The sequence below is a fragment of the Lotus japonicus genome, chromosome 5 (genome assembly GCF_012489685.1).
Source record: "Lotus japonicus ecotype B-129 chromosome 5, LjGifu_v1.2".
In the NCBI taxonomy this organism is placed as follows: domain Eukaryota; kingdom Viridiplantae; phylum Streptophyta; class Magnoliopsida; order Fabales; family Fabaceae; genus Lotus; species Lotus japonicus.
In genome coordinates this window covers 37,049,664-37,064,287 of record NC_080045.1, presented here as the reverse complement: position 1 = coordinate 37,064,287, position 14,624 = coordinate 37,049,664, and the positions used below count along the sequence as shown (strand labels likewise).

At 39.3% G+C, this 14,624-nt stretch overlaps 1 protein-coding gene across 1 annotated transcript; it reads left to right on the top strand.

Moving 5' to 3' along the window:
* The first annotated feature begins 1,398 nt into the window (after positions 1 to 1,398).
* LOC130720100 (putative pentatricopeptide repeat-containing protein At1g12700, mitochondrial) lies at positions 1,399 to 10,158 on the top strand. Its single transcript, XM_057570707.1, has 2 exons — positions 1,399 to 2,864; positions 8,870 to 10,158. The coding sequence occupies exon 1, from the start codon at positions 1,469 to 1,471 to the stop codon at positions 2,837 to 2,839; it is 1,371 nt and encodes a 456-aa protein (XP_057426690.1). The 5' UTR covers positions 1,399 to 1,468; the 3' UTR covers positions 2,840 to 2,864; positions 8,870 to 10,158.
* The last annotated feature ends 4,466 nt before the right edge of the window (positions 10,159 to 14,624 follow it).

The window sequence follows — 14,624 nt, the reverse complement described above, 5'->3', positions numbered from 1 at the left end:
TTGGAAGATACTGCACCTCTTAGTAGAAAATATCTCGGTAGAGATCATGCAGCGGCAAACCAGAGGCTAATTGGCGACTACTTTGCCAATGAGCCTACATATGACGATGCAATGTTTCGTCGTCGGTACCGGATGCAAAAACAACTTTTCCTTCGAATCGTTGGGAACCTTTCAAGCAATGATAACTACTTCACCCAACGAGTTGATGCAGCCAATAAAGAAGGTATATCACCCTTAGCAAAATGTACCACAACAATGCGAATGTTAGCATATGGTGTGACAGCAGATGCGGTCGATAAGTACATCAAAATGGGAGGTACTACAGCATTGGAGTGTTTACGTAGATTCTGTAAAGGAATCATACGATTGTATGAGCAACAATACCTAAGAGCACCAACCCAAGATGACCTGCAAAGAATACTACATGTTAGTGACATGCGGGGGTTCCCAGGCATGATCGGGAGTATTGACTGCATGCACTGGGAGTGGAAAAATTGTCCTAAAGCATGGGAAGGTCAATTTACTAGAGGGGATAAGGGAAACACAACAGTTATTCTTGAAGCAGTTGCATCTCATGATCTATGGATCTGACATGCCTTTTTTGGATGTCCTGGAACGTTGAACGACATAAACGTTCTAGATCGGTCACCAGTGTTTGATGACGTGGAACAGGGAAAGGCTCCAGCTGTGAATTTCTTTGTGAATCAACGTCCCTATATTATGGCATACTATCTAGCTGATGGTATCTATCCTTCTTATCCAACTTTCGTCAAAACGATTATACTTCCTCAAAGTGAACCCGATAAGTTATTTGCAAAAGTTCAGGAGGGATGTCGGAAGGACATCGAACGTGCATTTGGAGTTCTTCAAGCTCGTTTTAAAATCATCCGTGAACCAGCTCGCTTGTGGGACATAGATGATTTGAGTATCATTATGAGGTCATGCATCATATTACATAATATGATTGTTGAGGATGAACGAGATAAATATTTGCAACGTTGGACCGATTTTGAGCAATCTGGGGAAAGTGGATCTAGTACACCGCAACCATACTCGACCGAGGTGTTACCCGCTTTTGCAAATCATGTGCGTGCTAGATCCGAGTTGCGTGATTCAAATGTTCATCACGAACTGCAAGCAGATCTAGTAAAGCACATCTGAGCAAAGTTTGGAATGTGTCAGGATTGAAGATGATTTGTATCGTACTAATTACGTTATTTGTGTGTTGTGTGCTTAGTTTGTTGTCTTGCATTTTAAGTTATTGTATGCTTAGTTTGTTGTCTTGCATTTTATTTTAAGAAAATAAAATAAATTATGGTGTGCTTATTTTATTGTCTTGCTTTTTAAGTTAATAAAATAAAATAAATTATAGTCTATACATAAAAAAGCTAACCCAATCCTTGTGAATCTAACAACGAAACCCCAAAGCCTGTCCGCCATCGTCATCGACTTCACAATTCGCGCTACAATGTCCTTGTTTCGGTCAAGGTTTCTCTCCATCCCCTCTTTATTTATGCGCTACCATTCTCACTCCCCGCGCCCTTTCTCTCACGAAGCTGTAAACGCCGTTTCCTCATTCCATAACATGCTCAGTATGCGCCCTGCCCCTCCCATAACCCAATTTAACAATATTTTGGGTTCTCTTGTGAGGATGAATCATTACCCCACAGCTGTTTCCCTTTCTCAACAATTGGAGCTCAAAGGAATTGCACCTGATATTGCTACTTTGACCATCCTGATCAATTGTTTCTGTCACCTGGGTAGAATGAACTATGCCTTCTCTGTACTAGGCAAAATTCTCAAGAGGGCTTATCAGCCTGACACCACAGCCTTGACTACACTTATGAAGGGTCTCTGTCTTAATGGCGAGATCAGGAGCGCAATTAACTTTCATGATGATGTGAAAGCCAAGGGATTTCAATTTCAGGTAGACCGTGTTAGTGTTACTTACAGATTCTTGATCAATGAGTTATGTGAAGTAGGAGAAACAGGGGCTGCGCTACAGCTGTTGAGGCAAATTGAGGAGGAGCATACTGATGTACAAATGTACAATACAATCATTAAAAGCATGTGCGAAGATAAATGTGTAAGTGATGCGTATGATTTATATAATGAAATGCTTCTCAAGAGAATTTCTCCAGATGTTTTCACTTACAATACTCTAATCTATGGCTTTTGCGCTGGGGGTCAATTGCGAAAAGCTGTTGGTTTCTTCAATGTGATGAAAATGGAAAACATCAAACCAGATGTTTCAACATTTGATCCATTGATTCATGCCTTGTGCAAGGAACGAAAGGTGAAACAAGCTAACTCTGTCGTAGCTGCAATGATAAAAGCAAGTGTGGAACCGAATGTCTTTATTTATAATACCTTGATAGATGGATACTGCCTAATTAATCAAATGACCAAGGCGAGATTTTTGTCCCACACTATGGCTACAAGAGGAGTGACTCCGGATGTTCACACATACAATATCATGATTAGTTGGCTATGTACGTCAAACATGATGGATGAAGCTATGAGTCTTTTTCATTATATGGATCTTAAAGACATCAAACCTGATGCAGAAACATACAGTATTCTTATTGAAGGGTGGCTCAATTTACCGCATTACATGCATGCTATCAACCTTCTGGCAGAGATGTGCTCTAATGGAATCGCTTACACTTCCAAATTAGATGCTATATGCAATGATTATAATTTTGATGACGAAATTGAAAAATTTATGCGATATAAAGAGACAGGAGGAGATGCAGATTTTTTGATAGCTTCGCATATAGTCTTGCGCAATCCATCTTTTAAAGCTACAGGTTTTGGGACTTATTCTTTGGATTGGTAGAGGTCTACTTGAAGAGTAAAATTAGGTATGATGCTTTCTATACTAAGTACTCATTGTTATTTTGAATTTTAATGACAACCATTAGTCATGTTCTTTCCTCTTGATAGAATAGTGCGAGAGAGAGAGAGAGAACTAACTAGCTGAATTGTAGTTGTATTTCATGGTTTACAACACTTATATAGCATGAGACAGATTACTTAAAAAGCTATTAGTAATTATTTATAGTTGGGTGCAATTAGCTATTAGTAATTATTTATAGTTAATGTATAATTATGTTTGAACTTTGAATACAAATAAAACTGCACTAGGCAGTAGGCAGTTATAAGTGTTACTTGGCAAGTATTCAGAAGTTTAGTTGTTGGTTGTGTATGGAGAGATGCAGGTACTCTCGAATTTCCTGCTATGTAACAAGTTTCTCTAGAGATTCTTCAACTCTACTACTATAATAAATATTTTCCTTCCATCTCTTCTTTATGTTATCATTTTGGTATTAGAGCACCATCCAGGTGCTGTAGTATTAAAATTTGAGTGGAGTCATCATGGGAGAAGGTCGATCATAAGTAAACTAGGAACCGATGGATAAAATTCTTGACATGTTGGAAACAATGCAAACTTAGTCAATTAACCGACCAACGTATTCAACGTTTGGAGAATATGATGGAGACTTTCATGCGACTTGACAAAGAAGGTTCTACAAGAGAAAACCAAGACGGTAAAATAGGTGACCTAGGCTAGAGGAGGAATCAACTCATGATTGCAACTTTGAACGTTGGTGGAAATTGGAGATTCCAATCTTTGATGGAGATGGTGATGCCTATGGTTGGGTTCATAAATTGGAACGATTCTTCCAAATTCAAGGCATTCCAGAAGAGGAGAAGCTGCATGATGTTATGGTGGCTTTAGATGGCAAAGCTTTGCCAGGGTTCCAATGGTGGGAAACATGGAATCCACATACGGGTTGGGGAAATTTCAAACTGACAATTCTTGAAAGGTTTCAAGTTTCCAACACCCGCAACCCTTTTGCTGCCTTGTTAGCACTCAAACAGAAAGGACCAATTTTAGACTTCGTGGAGCAATTTGATAAGTTTGCTGGCATGTTGAAAGGCATGGATGAAACACCCTTGGACATTTTTGTGAATGGCCAGAAGAAAGACACCGGTGCAGAAATCAAACTTTATAAGAACCTTGTTGTGTGGAACAATCATCCAAGTCCACCTTCTGGTTCAAGGCTCAGCACCTCTTACAAGCCACCATCAATTTCTAGAGCAATCACCATTGACACAACTCAAAAAAGTGTAGGAAAAAGCTAGACACTTTCTACAGTGTATCCGTGGAGAAACCTTTTCTTAGGAGTCGACCAAACAATTTTCGGAGGCTTTCTGATGCTGATTACCAGGACAAGATTAGGAAGGGAGAATGCTTTTGCTGTGATGAAAAGTTTGGGCCTACTCGTGCCTGCAAAAACAAACAACTGCGTATTATGCTGATGGAGTAAGATAGTGACATTGAAGCGGGGGACGAGCCTGATTTCCAGCCAGAAAGTTAACCTGTACCACAATTATCTATGAGCCACATTGTTAGATTTACTTCCAGAAGATCCTTAAATGTTTGGGGAACCATTGAAGATCAAGAAGTTGTGGTGTTGATTGATTGTGGGGCAACACATAATTTTATTTCAAAGTGGTTAGTGGGGAAATTGTAGTTAATGGTTGATAAACACTGTCCTATGTAGTATGTAGTTTAAGTGGGTGATGGTCATAAGATAAGTTGTAAAGGCATTTGCAAGGAAGATACTTTACTACTATAGAATGTGCCGGTACATCAACAATTCGACTTGTTCTGCCTTGGAGGAGTAGATGTTGTTTTCGGTAATGAATGGTTAGCAAGTCTTGGTGACATGAAGTTCAATTTTGAACAATTGACTTTGACGATTACTGTGAATGGCAAGAAGTTGTTACTACAGGAGGATCCTGAATTGAAAAGGGACACTTACATGAATTCTTTATTCAAGGCCTTACGACAAAGTGAGGGATTTCTTATTTATTATCAACAAATTCAGCAGATATAGATTGGAAGTCATCCATTCCATCAACATTGGTTTCTGTTTTGTACCAATTTCATTCAATCTTTGAACCGCCGGAAGGACTTCCTCCTCACCGCTGGCAAAACCAAGCCATTCATCGCAAGGAGGGGTCTCAAATTTCAAATTTAAGGCTTTACAGATATCCTCATTACCAAAAGAATGAAATTGAAAAACTGATTGCTGAAATGTTTGAGGCATGCATAATTCGACACTCTACAAGTCCCTTTTCCAACCCCATAATTCTGGTTCGCAAGAAGGTTGACAGTTGGAGATTTTATGTTGATTATAGAGCCTTGAACAAGATCTCCATTCTAGACAAATTCCCAATTACAGTCATTGAATAACTATTGGAAGAAACAGGAGCAGCAAGAACCATCATGTTTTTTTTACCGCCGCACAAAGAAAATCTTTTGTTGCGGATGAACAAGATATTGAGGAATTATCCATATGTAAAATCATAATTATTGATATAGGCCTTTCATTTTTTTAGAGCAAGAAAAGAAGCGGAACTACAAGAAAGCTTTCTTTATATGGATAACCAATCCTTTCAAAGCTGGATTTGTGTTCAGGTTATCATCAAATCAGAAGGACGACATTGAAAAACAACATTCAGAACTCATGAAGGCCATTACGAAATTCTGGTACTTCCTTTTGGCCTCACTAATGCTAATTCTCTTCAACCTTTAATGAATGTAGTATTGGGCCCCTTCTCCGCAAGTATGTGTTGGTGTTCTTTGATGATATCTTGATATATAGTTTTCCATGGATGATCCTATACACCATTTGCATTGGACTCTATTACCATAGCTTCATTTAAAAATTAATAGCAAGAAATGAACTTTTGGACAAGAGAACTTGGAGTGTTTGGGTCACAGTTTCTGCAGGTGGAGTTTCTGCTGATCAGAAGAAATTGGAGGCTATGTGGCTATGGCCTATTTCCAAGGACATCTAAAGCCTGCGAGGGTTTCTTGGGATTACAAGTTATTACCGACGATTTGTGTAGAATTTTTGAAAAATTGCAAAGCCTTTGAACAATTTTTTGAAGAAAGATGCTTTCCAATGGAGTTCATACACCCATGATGCTGCCTTTGAGCAATTGAACATGCCATGACCACTCTTCCATGTTAGCTGTTACAGATTTTACAAAGCCTTTTGTGTTAGAAGCTGTCTCTTTAGGTACAGAGTTGGGTGTTGTTTTGTTGCAGGAGAGATGCTCCTTGGCCTTCTGGAGTACAACATTATCGGATAGGATTCAACACAAATCATTCTATGACTGAGAATTGATGGTGGTTGTCAAGGCTGTCTAAGGATGAAGACATTACTTGCTAGGTCATCATTTATTATCTGAACTGATTAGAAAAGTTTGAAGTTTTTGGCGGATCAACAAATGTTTGGTGAAGAACAATTCAAGTTAGTCTCAAAATTGGCTGGTTATGATTTTAATATTCAATACAAGCCTGAGGTTGAATTTGTTTTAGTTTCACCTAGTATCAAATGCCATTGCAAATCAATCCTGTATGAGTATTTGTCAAAATGAACCTAAAGAGCCCCTAGTACATAACCACTCAAGAGGGACAAATGCATCCAGTTTTTGTCTCTTCATCACTATTTAATGGTGAAGGACTGAAGGTTACTGATAGAATTCGACCACCTATCAAGGTCTGTCAAAGAAAGTGTAAGAGAGTAGTAGGGGATAATGAATTAATGATCCTGCACCCTCAGTAGGTTAGGGAAGTTAGTTGTGAGTTGTATACTTGTGTAAACAGCTTTTAGTTGTAACTAATTACGTGGTTATCCAAGGAATATAAATGTAGAAGTTAATTACTCCCCTCCGTGAGGAACACTTTTAATTTTAATTACACTCCATTCCCCCTCTTACTCTCCCCTTCCCTGAGAGAAGCTTTAATTATACCCTCTCCACTTTTATTTCAAAACCTATTGAAAAAAGATAAATAAGCTAAATAGGTTTTGAAATAAGCTACTCTCATCAACGCTATTGAGATGAAAAATGACATTTCATTTAGACATTTAGACTGAGAAGTGAAATAAGTTACTAATATCTATAACAATTGGTTTCTGTAATTTAATTGGACACGTCTCTTTGGCATGTTTTGAAATATCTAGCCACGATGTTAACCTTCTAGCTTTGTAATATTGTATCTTTTTTGCTTGTGTAGTATGGTTTAATACATGCATGCATTCATAGATATTTTATATTAGTTTACGGAAATTGTATTCTGACCTGGCTACACATGTTTGAATCAGTAGTATCATTAAATTATGTAATATGCTAGAGTTTAAAATATAAGGGAATTCCTTCGATGGCTGTTATCTGTGTATTCGTACGACATTTTTTAACATATTTTTGATCCCTTTGTTTATTATGTATTGGCTTAATTGCACTTTTGGTCCCTGATGTTTGACCTTTGTGCAATTTGAATCCTCTTTGTTTAAAAGGAGCGATTTTGATCCACCAGAGATTAATTTGTGACAATTGAGTCCTTCTGTTAGTTGCCATCCAATTCCAAACGGAATATTCTTATTTTGATTCCTTTTTACTAATTACACCCCATCCCCATGTATTAACACTCATCAGTAAATAAATAAAATAAAAAAGAAAATAAACAATAATAATAATATAAATTAACTGAAAAAGAGATTAAACCCATCATCAACCCCTTTCCCTTGACTTTGCAAACCTCGTAAAAAAAGCATATGGCAGCACCCTCCATTTTCATCCTTTCATAAACATCCAGTAACCAGCCAAGCCAAAATCAATCTCTGCCGTAACCCATAAAGCGTACCCGAACCAAGATCTATGTCGTAATCAATCCCGATCGCGGAAGTGACCTCGCCGGAGACGTCATCCACTGTGCCGGAGGCGTCGAATCCCTTCAAAGCTCTAACCGGATCTGCCATATCCGCCACTCTGCCCGCCACAGCAAGTCGCACCTGCACCACCGTCCCGCGACTTCGCAACCATCGAATAACGCCTGGTTGCCGCCGCATTCTCTGTCTAGCTCCTCACCGCTGTAACCACAACAATCTCTTCATAACAAGTCCCATTTCCACGAATGTTACCTCATGTCCAGAAAATACCCAAGCCAAAACTCAGATTGGAAAGTAAGAGGATGAGGGTGGTGAAGCGTTTCACCTAATTTCCAGAAGATCCATCGATTGCACCTGGGTTTTGATTGAACGGAAAAAGGGTGAGAAACTGGGTTCGATTGCATGGTTCGACCCTGTGTTGTCGCGCGTGTTCCCTTCGACAAGGATCTGTTACTTCAACATCAGGGTTATGGTGATGGATTTTGTGAAGTAGAGGAAAGGGGACTACAAGAGGAGGATCAAGAACTGAATGGAGTTGCAGAGGGAGAAGAGGATCTATGATTTGGGTTCTCTCCCACCTTTTTTTGCTGGGAATGTTGAGGTTATTAATAATAGGTGGAAGATGAAGACTTTAGTTTTGTGGGTTTGGGTTTTCTAGTGTGGTTTTAATTTTCTGGGTTAGAGTTATGATTTTTTGGGTTTTGTTTATGCAGATGAAGATAAGCATAAGGATGAAGATGAAGATTCAATCTGTTGCCTTCCCTTTCTCTGTTACATTTTTTGATAAAAAAAATGTTTTAATTCTTTTTATCTACATGACATCTAAGTGGTAAAATATGTCAGGCCATGTCATTAATGAGTGCCACGTGTGTAAATTCTGTTTGAAATTAGACGGCAACTAAGGGAAGGATTCAATTGTCACAAATTAATCTCTGGTGGATCAAAATTGCTCCTTTCAAACAAAGGGGATTCAAATTGCACAAAGGTCAAACATCAGGGGCCAAAAACACAATTAAGCCTTATGTATTCTTACCGAAAATCATTTCATTCTGAACATATCAGAGCATTCTTCTGACATCTTCAGATTTCTCAGTTCTAATATCAATTTCTATTGACAGGTTTGCATATTGTGAGCTAGGAAGTTTGGGGAATCTTCATAACATAAAGATGGAAAACAAATTCCACCGTTAATGCTTTCGTTGAGTATCTTTGAAAACTTTCGTTGAGTAAGTTTGAAAACTGTTTTAGATTTTTATCAAGGTTTTAATTTGTGGACCTTTTCATTAGTTTTCTTCAACTAACGGTGGCTAGTTGTATATTAAATGTGGTTTATTTATAAGAGGATCTAAACTTACATTTATGTCTTGCACCCATGACAACAAAGCCCCTATACTTCCCTCATCTCTCTGGTGTGTCCACCATCCTCTTCTCCACCCGCGTCTCAACCACCGATTAGAAACCATTGATGGGTAATATACCCAGATCTCCCTCATCCCTCTTCAACTTTGCCAGCAAATCACACCACCGCTGCGACGGCCGCAGAGTTCCAGAGCGGGTGGCCACCCCTGGCATGAAAAATAGACACTTGCAAAAAGAAAATTCGAAATTTATTGTCTCCCATCTGGTTAAACAAAAGGAAATATAAAATTGAAAATTAGCAGGATTGCAGGCAACCCACTTGAATAGCAGAATCAAGAGACTTTTTTATATAAATTGGCATGAAAGATGAATATTTGCTTCAAAGGAAGAACCTGATCTCGTGAAGAAGAACAAGATCTCGTGGTTTCGGCGAGTCTACGAGCGGCGGCGAGCCGGGGTTGGGCCTTCTTGCGACTACCCCTGTAGCAACGGCAAATCAGATTGATCTACCAAAATTGTTTCATGCACGGAGAAGAAGGTTCCCGAAGACGCTTCCATCACCGCCATCGAGCCAACAACGACGACACGACGGTGACAATGCTAACGTCTTCCAGCTTCTCCTCCTGGCTGGTTTACCTCTCCAGCCACAAACGAGGCGGTCTAGATCTGTGCGAAGTCAGGTAGAACCGTCGGGCACGTGAGCGAGTTCATCGGTCTCCTCCTCCAGCCATCGAAGAGGTGGTGAGTTCAGCGACTCTACCTCTCCAGCCACTGACAAGGCGTTCAGATCTGGGCGAAGTCCGGTAGTCATTGGTCGGACGTGGCTGCTTCACGGAGATTACAGCGCCGCAAAAAATGCAGCAAAAGGGAGAAAGGCGAGGCAGTGAGAATGAAAATGTAAAGGGTGTTGTCGTAATTTTTGCTCTTGCATTGTAACATCCCCAATTTCACCTACTTAACTACTCCCTCCGTTCCTAAATATAAGACCTATTCCAAAAAATTGCGCTTATTAAGAAAGCACTTAATGTGACTAATTAGTGTATTGGTTTTCTAAAAATGCATACATTCTTCCCTATTTACCCTTTATCATTTTCTCTCACTAATAATCATTGCATTCATAGTTAGTTGGAATAGTAGTAATTAATGGTAGGTGGTAACTTTGGAATTGAAAACATACAATTAATGTGAGGGGTGAATATGGAAGAGTACAAAATCTTTTGCTAGATTTTTGTAAGAGGTCTTATATTTAGGAACATAAAAATTTTGAAACTAGGTCTTATAATTAGGAACGGAGGGAGTAATGTTTAGGTGAAGTGATAACTAAAAGTTTATGACCGCAGCAAGGAGAATATTTAATGTTAGAATAGATATTATAAGGAATTTTAATATAATTTCCCTAATTTATTAATGGTTAAAAATTGAAATAACAGAAAAGATTAAAAATTAGTTCCTTGATCACTTAAATTGGCTCAAAGTGATCTTAATCCATATTTTATTAAGCTTCTTATAATATCATAATTTATTTATGAGTAATGATATATACACACCTCATTTTTAAAACACTTCATTTCCACCTCTTTTTGTTTCTATCTCTCTCCTCTTACCATCTATCACATCTCATACTTTCTCTCCCTTACTTTTTCTTTTCTTCCTATCTCTCTCATCATTCCACCTCACACACCTCAAAAGAGAGGTGTGTGAGTAACATTATTCTTTATTTATAACTCTAGGTGTTAAATCCTACACTACCTAACTCAATTTGTACCAATTATGTGTCTTTCTATACTATGTGGCAAAGTCACAATTATTCAATTGCTGAATAATCATTTTCCACTCTCATCCAACGCACACAACCTTCTTTTCTTTACTTTTGCTCTCCTTTTCTCTCCTTGGGCAGCAAGCTTTCCTTCCTCTTCTTCCTTTTTCTCCTTTTTTCTTCTCTTTTCTTTTGAGATAGAGACCCACAGATGTCAATCTTTCAACCTGCAATCACCCTTCCCCTCTCCATTCATCTATAAATAGATGGGTTAAGCTCAACAAATCCTCACACTTTCATTCCTCTCCAATTTCCCCTTATCATTACTCTTTTCTTGCTCTGTTTCTTCCTTTCTTTGCAGAAGCTCTATCTCTCTTTCCTTTCCCCTATTTCAGATTCACAAAGCTTTCTCCATGGAAGCCACCACCACCCTCAAACACCACCAATCTTATCTGCCCCTCTTCAAATCCTCCCTAAAACTTGTCCAAAACTCTCCAATAACTGTAGAATCATGTTTCTGGAAGCCCAAGGAGTAATTCTGGAGAGTTTGGCTTCATTGGGTAAGAATCACGTGGTTTTGGGCTCATGTTCATCACCTTCAACCTTGTTCTTCATCTCCTTCCATAACTCTTAACTGAAACCTTCATCAAATCCCCCAAAAACCACCATCAACATGTTTCTGGGTGTCTAAATATGAAATCTGGAGATTTTGATGAAGTTCTGGGCACTTTTAGACGTGATCCGGAGATTTTGATGAAGTTCTGGGCACTTCTACGCTGCCACCGCGAGGATGAATTTCCCCGTGAGCACGCCGGAAAATCACTAACTTCAAACGTGTTTTTCTCCCTCGTCCGAGCTCTGATTGAGACGATTCAAAAGCCTACGTTCTTCGTGAAGAGAGTAGAATCCAACTCTGTGCCCATAACAAACCACCGCCGCACCTCCGCCACCCCGGTCATCTTCCCCGGCGAGTCCTTTGTCGGAAAATTCTTAAAACAGCCCAGAAATTTCAGCAACGTGTTTTCAGGTTTCTTTTCCTTCCGAATTCATTTATGAGGCTCTTTTAAAGATAATCTAACATAAAAACATGTTTTTAAGCCTTGGATTCATGGTTTTTGAATTAAACATAGAAAAAACTCATCTATGTTCATTTTTTTTGGGTTTTTCAAGCTATGGCTGTGCTTTTTAAGTTTCTGGGTTGAGAGAAATGTCTTATAAACCTTTTGGAAAGCTTTGATGGTCCAGAAACCGATTGCAAGCCAAGGGGAAGAGAAATTCAAAATTTTCCCTTTTCTTCTTTTCAAAATGAGCATGAACATAAAGAAAACCATTGATTCTTGCTTTGAAACATGTTAAAAATGTTTTGTACAAACTAAGGGATTTTAACCTTTGCACATAATAGAATAGGTATGGAAAGATTTTCACCATGAAACTTTGCAATAATAAGAGAAATTTTAATAAAAATAAGGACTTAAAGTATAAGATCATGAATATGATGAATTTGATGAACTTTGGATCTGAATGGCTTAAGGGTTGGGCTGGGTTAGTACTTTCAATTTTTGAGCTCGCGTTTGGTTTGGGTTAGACCTTTCAAATTATAATAGCTTTCAACTATAACAAAACTTTGAATCAAATCTTTAGCTTGTATTATTTCAGGATTAAGGTATTATTTTTTGGAGGCGCAAGCCTGACCTGTGGATTGTTGAAGGCATATTTTTTAGGCCTGTCCTAGGCCCCTTTACAGATTGGCATGGCCTGTGAACCTATTTACGGGCCTATTTCACAAAAGAATTTTTTTTTCTCTAAAGAATCCATTAAGCTTGAAGAGCAAGAGTTTTTTTTGTCTCAATAAGTCATTAGCAGCACCTTTCTAATAAATTCAAGGTTATTAGAACCGGACATATAACGTCCCGACTTTCGGAGCGTCACTTTAATAACCAAATAAAATAAAACAGCGGAAAATGAAGGTATTTTCTTTTAAAGGTGAGAGAAATAAATATGAAAGACTTGTCCAACGTGGACTTAACGAAACTCCAAACATGCCCCGATAAACTAATATATATATATATATATAAACAGATACAACCCATGCTGTACCACAAACGTCACCAGAACCTGACGGTGACAGATTGTATGCCAGAAGGCAAGTGTACCCAACAATGATCAAAGTAAGTGTAATAATTACATTCCTAAAAATGTGAGAGAGTCAGCCCAAAACAGCCTCCTCAAACCTCATAACGTCCGACTACTCTCTGCGATTCACATACAGAGAATCACACAAAAAGCAAAAGGTCGGGAAACTACCCTGTCCCAAATGTACAACGACTAACCAGAGCTACTACTGAATATACACCCTAACCCAAGTCAATGCAAATAAGCGGGTCTCCTAACCCTCTTCCTCCTCCTCGCTCGTGTAGTCGTCCTCCGTGTCTGAATCCATAGTAAGCACATCGACATCAACGTCCAGAACCTCCCTCTAACTGTCTTTCGTACCACCCTACTCAAACCAGTCTCCAGATCAACTACGTCTACGTCAGTAGCGATCTCCTCCTCAACCACGCGAACCAAAGGTTCGACACTGTAACCACGAGAGGAAACATATGCCCCAAGACGAGTCAAAGTCGTGGCGACATGCTCCTCCTTCGGCTCAACGAGCCTCGAAGATGACGCAACGTCAGCAGGGTCCACAGTTGCAGGCGGTGTCGGTCCAGACGGTGTCACAGCAACAACATCGATCTTGGAAGGATCCTCCTCATCAGATGACGACGAAGATGATGACGATGACGACGTAGGTGGTCGCAGTCCAGTACCTGATCCAAAGTGAACCATCGACGGCAGGTCAAAGGCAGCGGTGTACTTCCGCAGAACTCCAGTAGTCATGTCTCCATGGTTGTCAATCACATCCTCCATCACTCTCCCTCGGTACGTCGTTTGGTGGTTGGCAGGGTCCAACATCCAAGCGACAGGGTCAACTCGATCAAGCAGCTTGTACCTAATTCCCCCGGACGGGCGAACTAGCGTAAACCACTCCCCCAGCGACATCTGGCAGTTTGCCAAGCGCCCAAACACAAGCAATACACACAAGGCAAGGCGCGAGGGTCAACTCACAGAATATGGTAGATAATAAAGAGAACAAGTAGAGTATGGGGGTAGATATATATATATATATATATATATATATATATATATATATATATATATATATATATATATATAGGTTCGATAATTGTTATCATGACATATATATCATTACATCCTCAACTACTAAATCATCATGCATATATCATCGATTCGGCAGAAACATAACGATGTTTATCATCATCAGATAATCAAACTCATAACGATATTCATCAACCTCAAGTCATTAGGTGAATGGTATGAAATGCAATGTCATGCTCAAATAATGCTCAGGAAAGGCTGGACACGTGTGTACGAGTCGGTCTTTTCACCGGCCTTTGTGTTAACCATCAGACTCGGTGTCACTTACAACCTGAATACGTAGTCACACACGGTGATCTACGTGGAAACCTGATCTTTCGATCCCACTGGCTCCACCGAGGACCGACATCCCATCGCGTATCTTCAGACCTGAATGAATGATGCAATATGGTTAGCCAAATATCGAATCGTCCTCACACGTAAGAGTCTAGCTAAGAATATTGTCTCCAAAATTCCCTACAGTAATTGTCGAACTATCGACCTCGAATTCCTACAACGATAGAGTGCAAACACTCTTGATGATTACTCGAATCATCTGA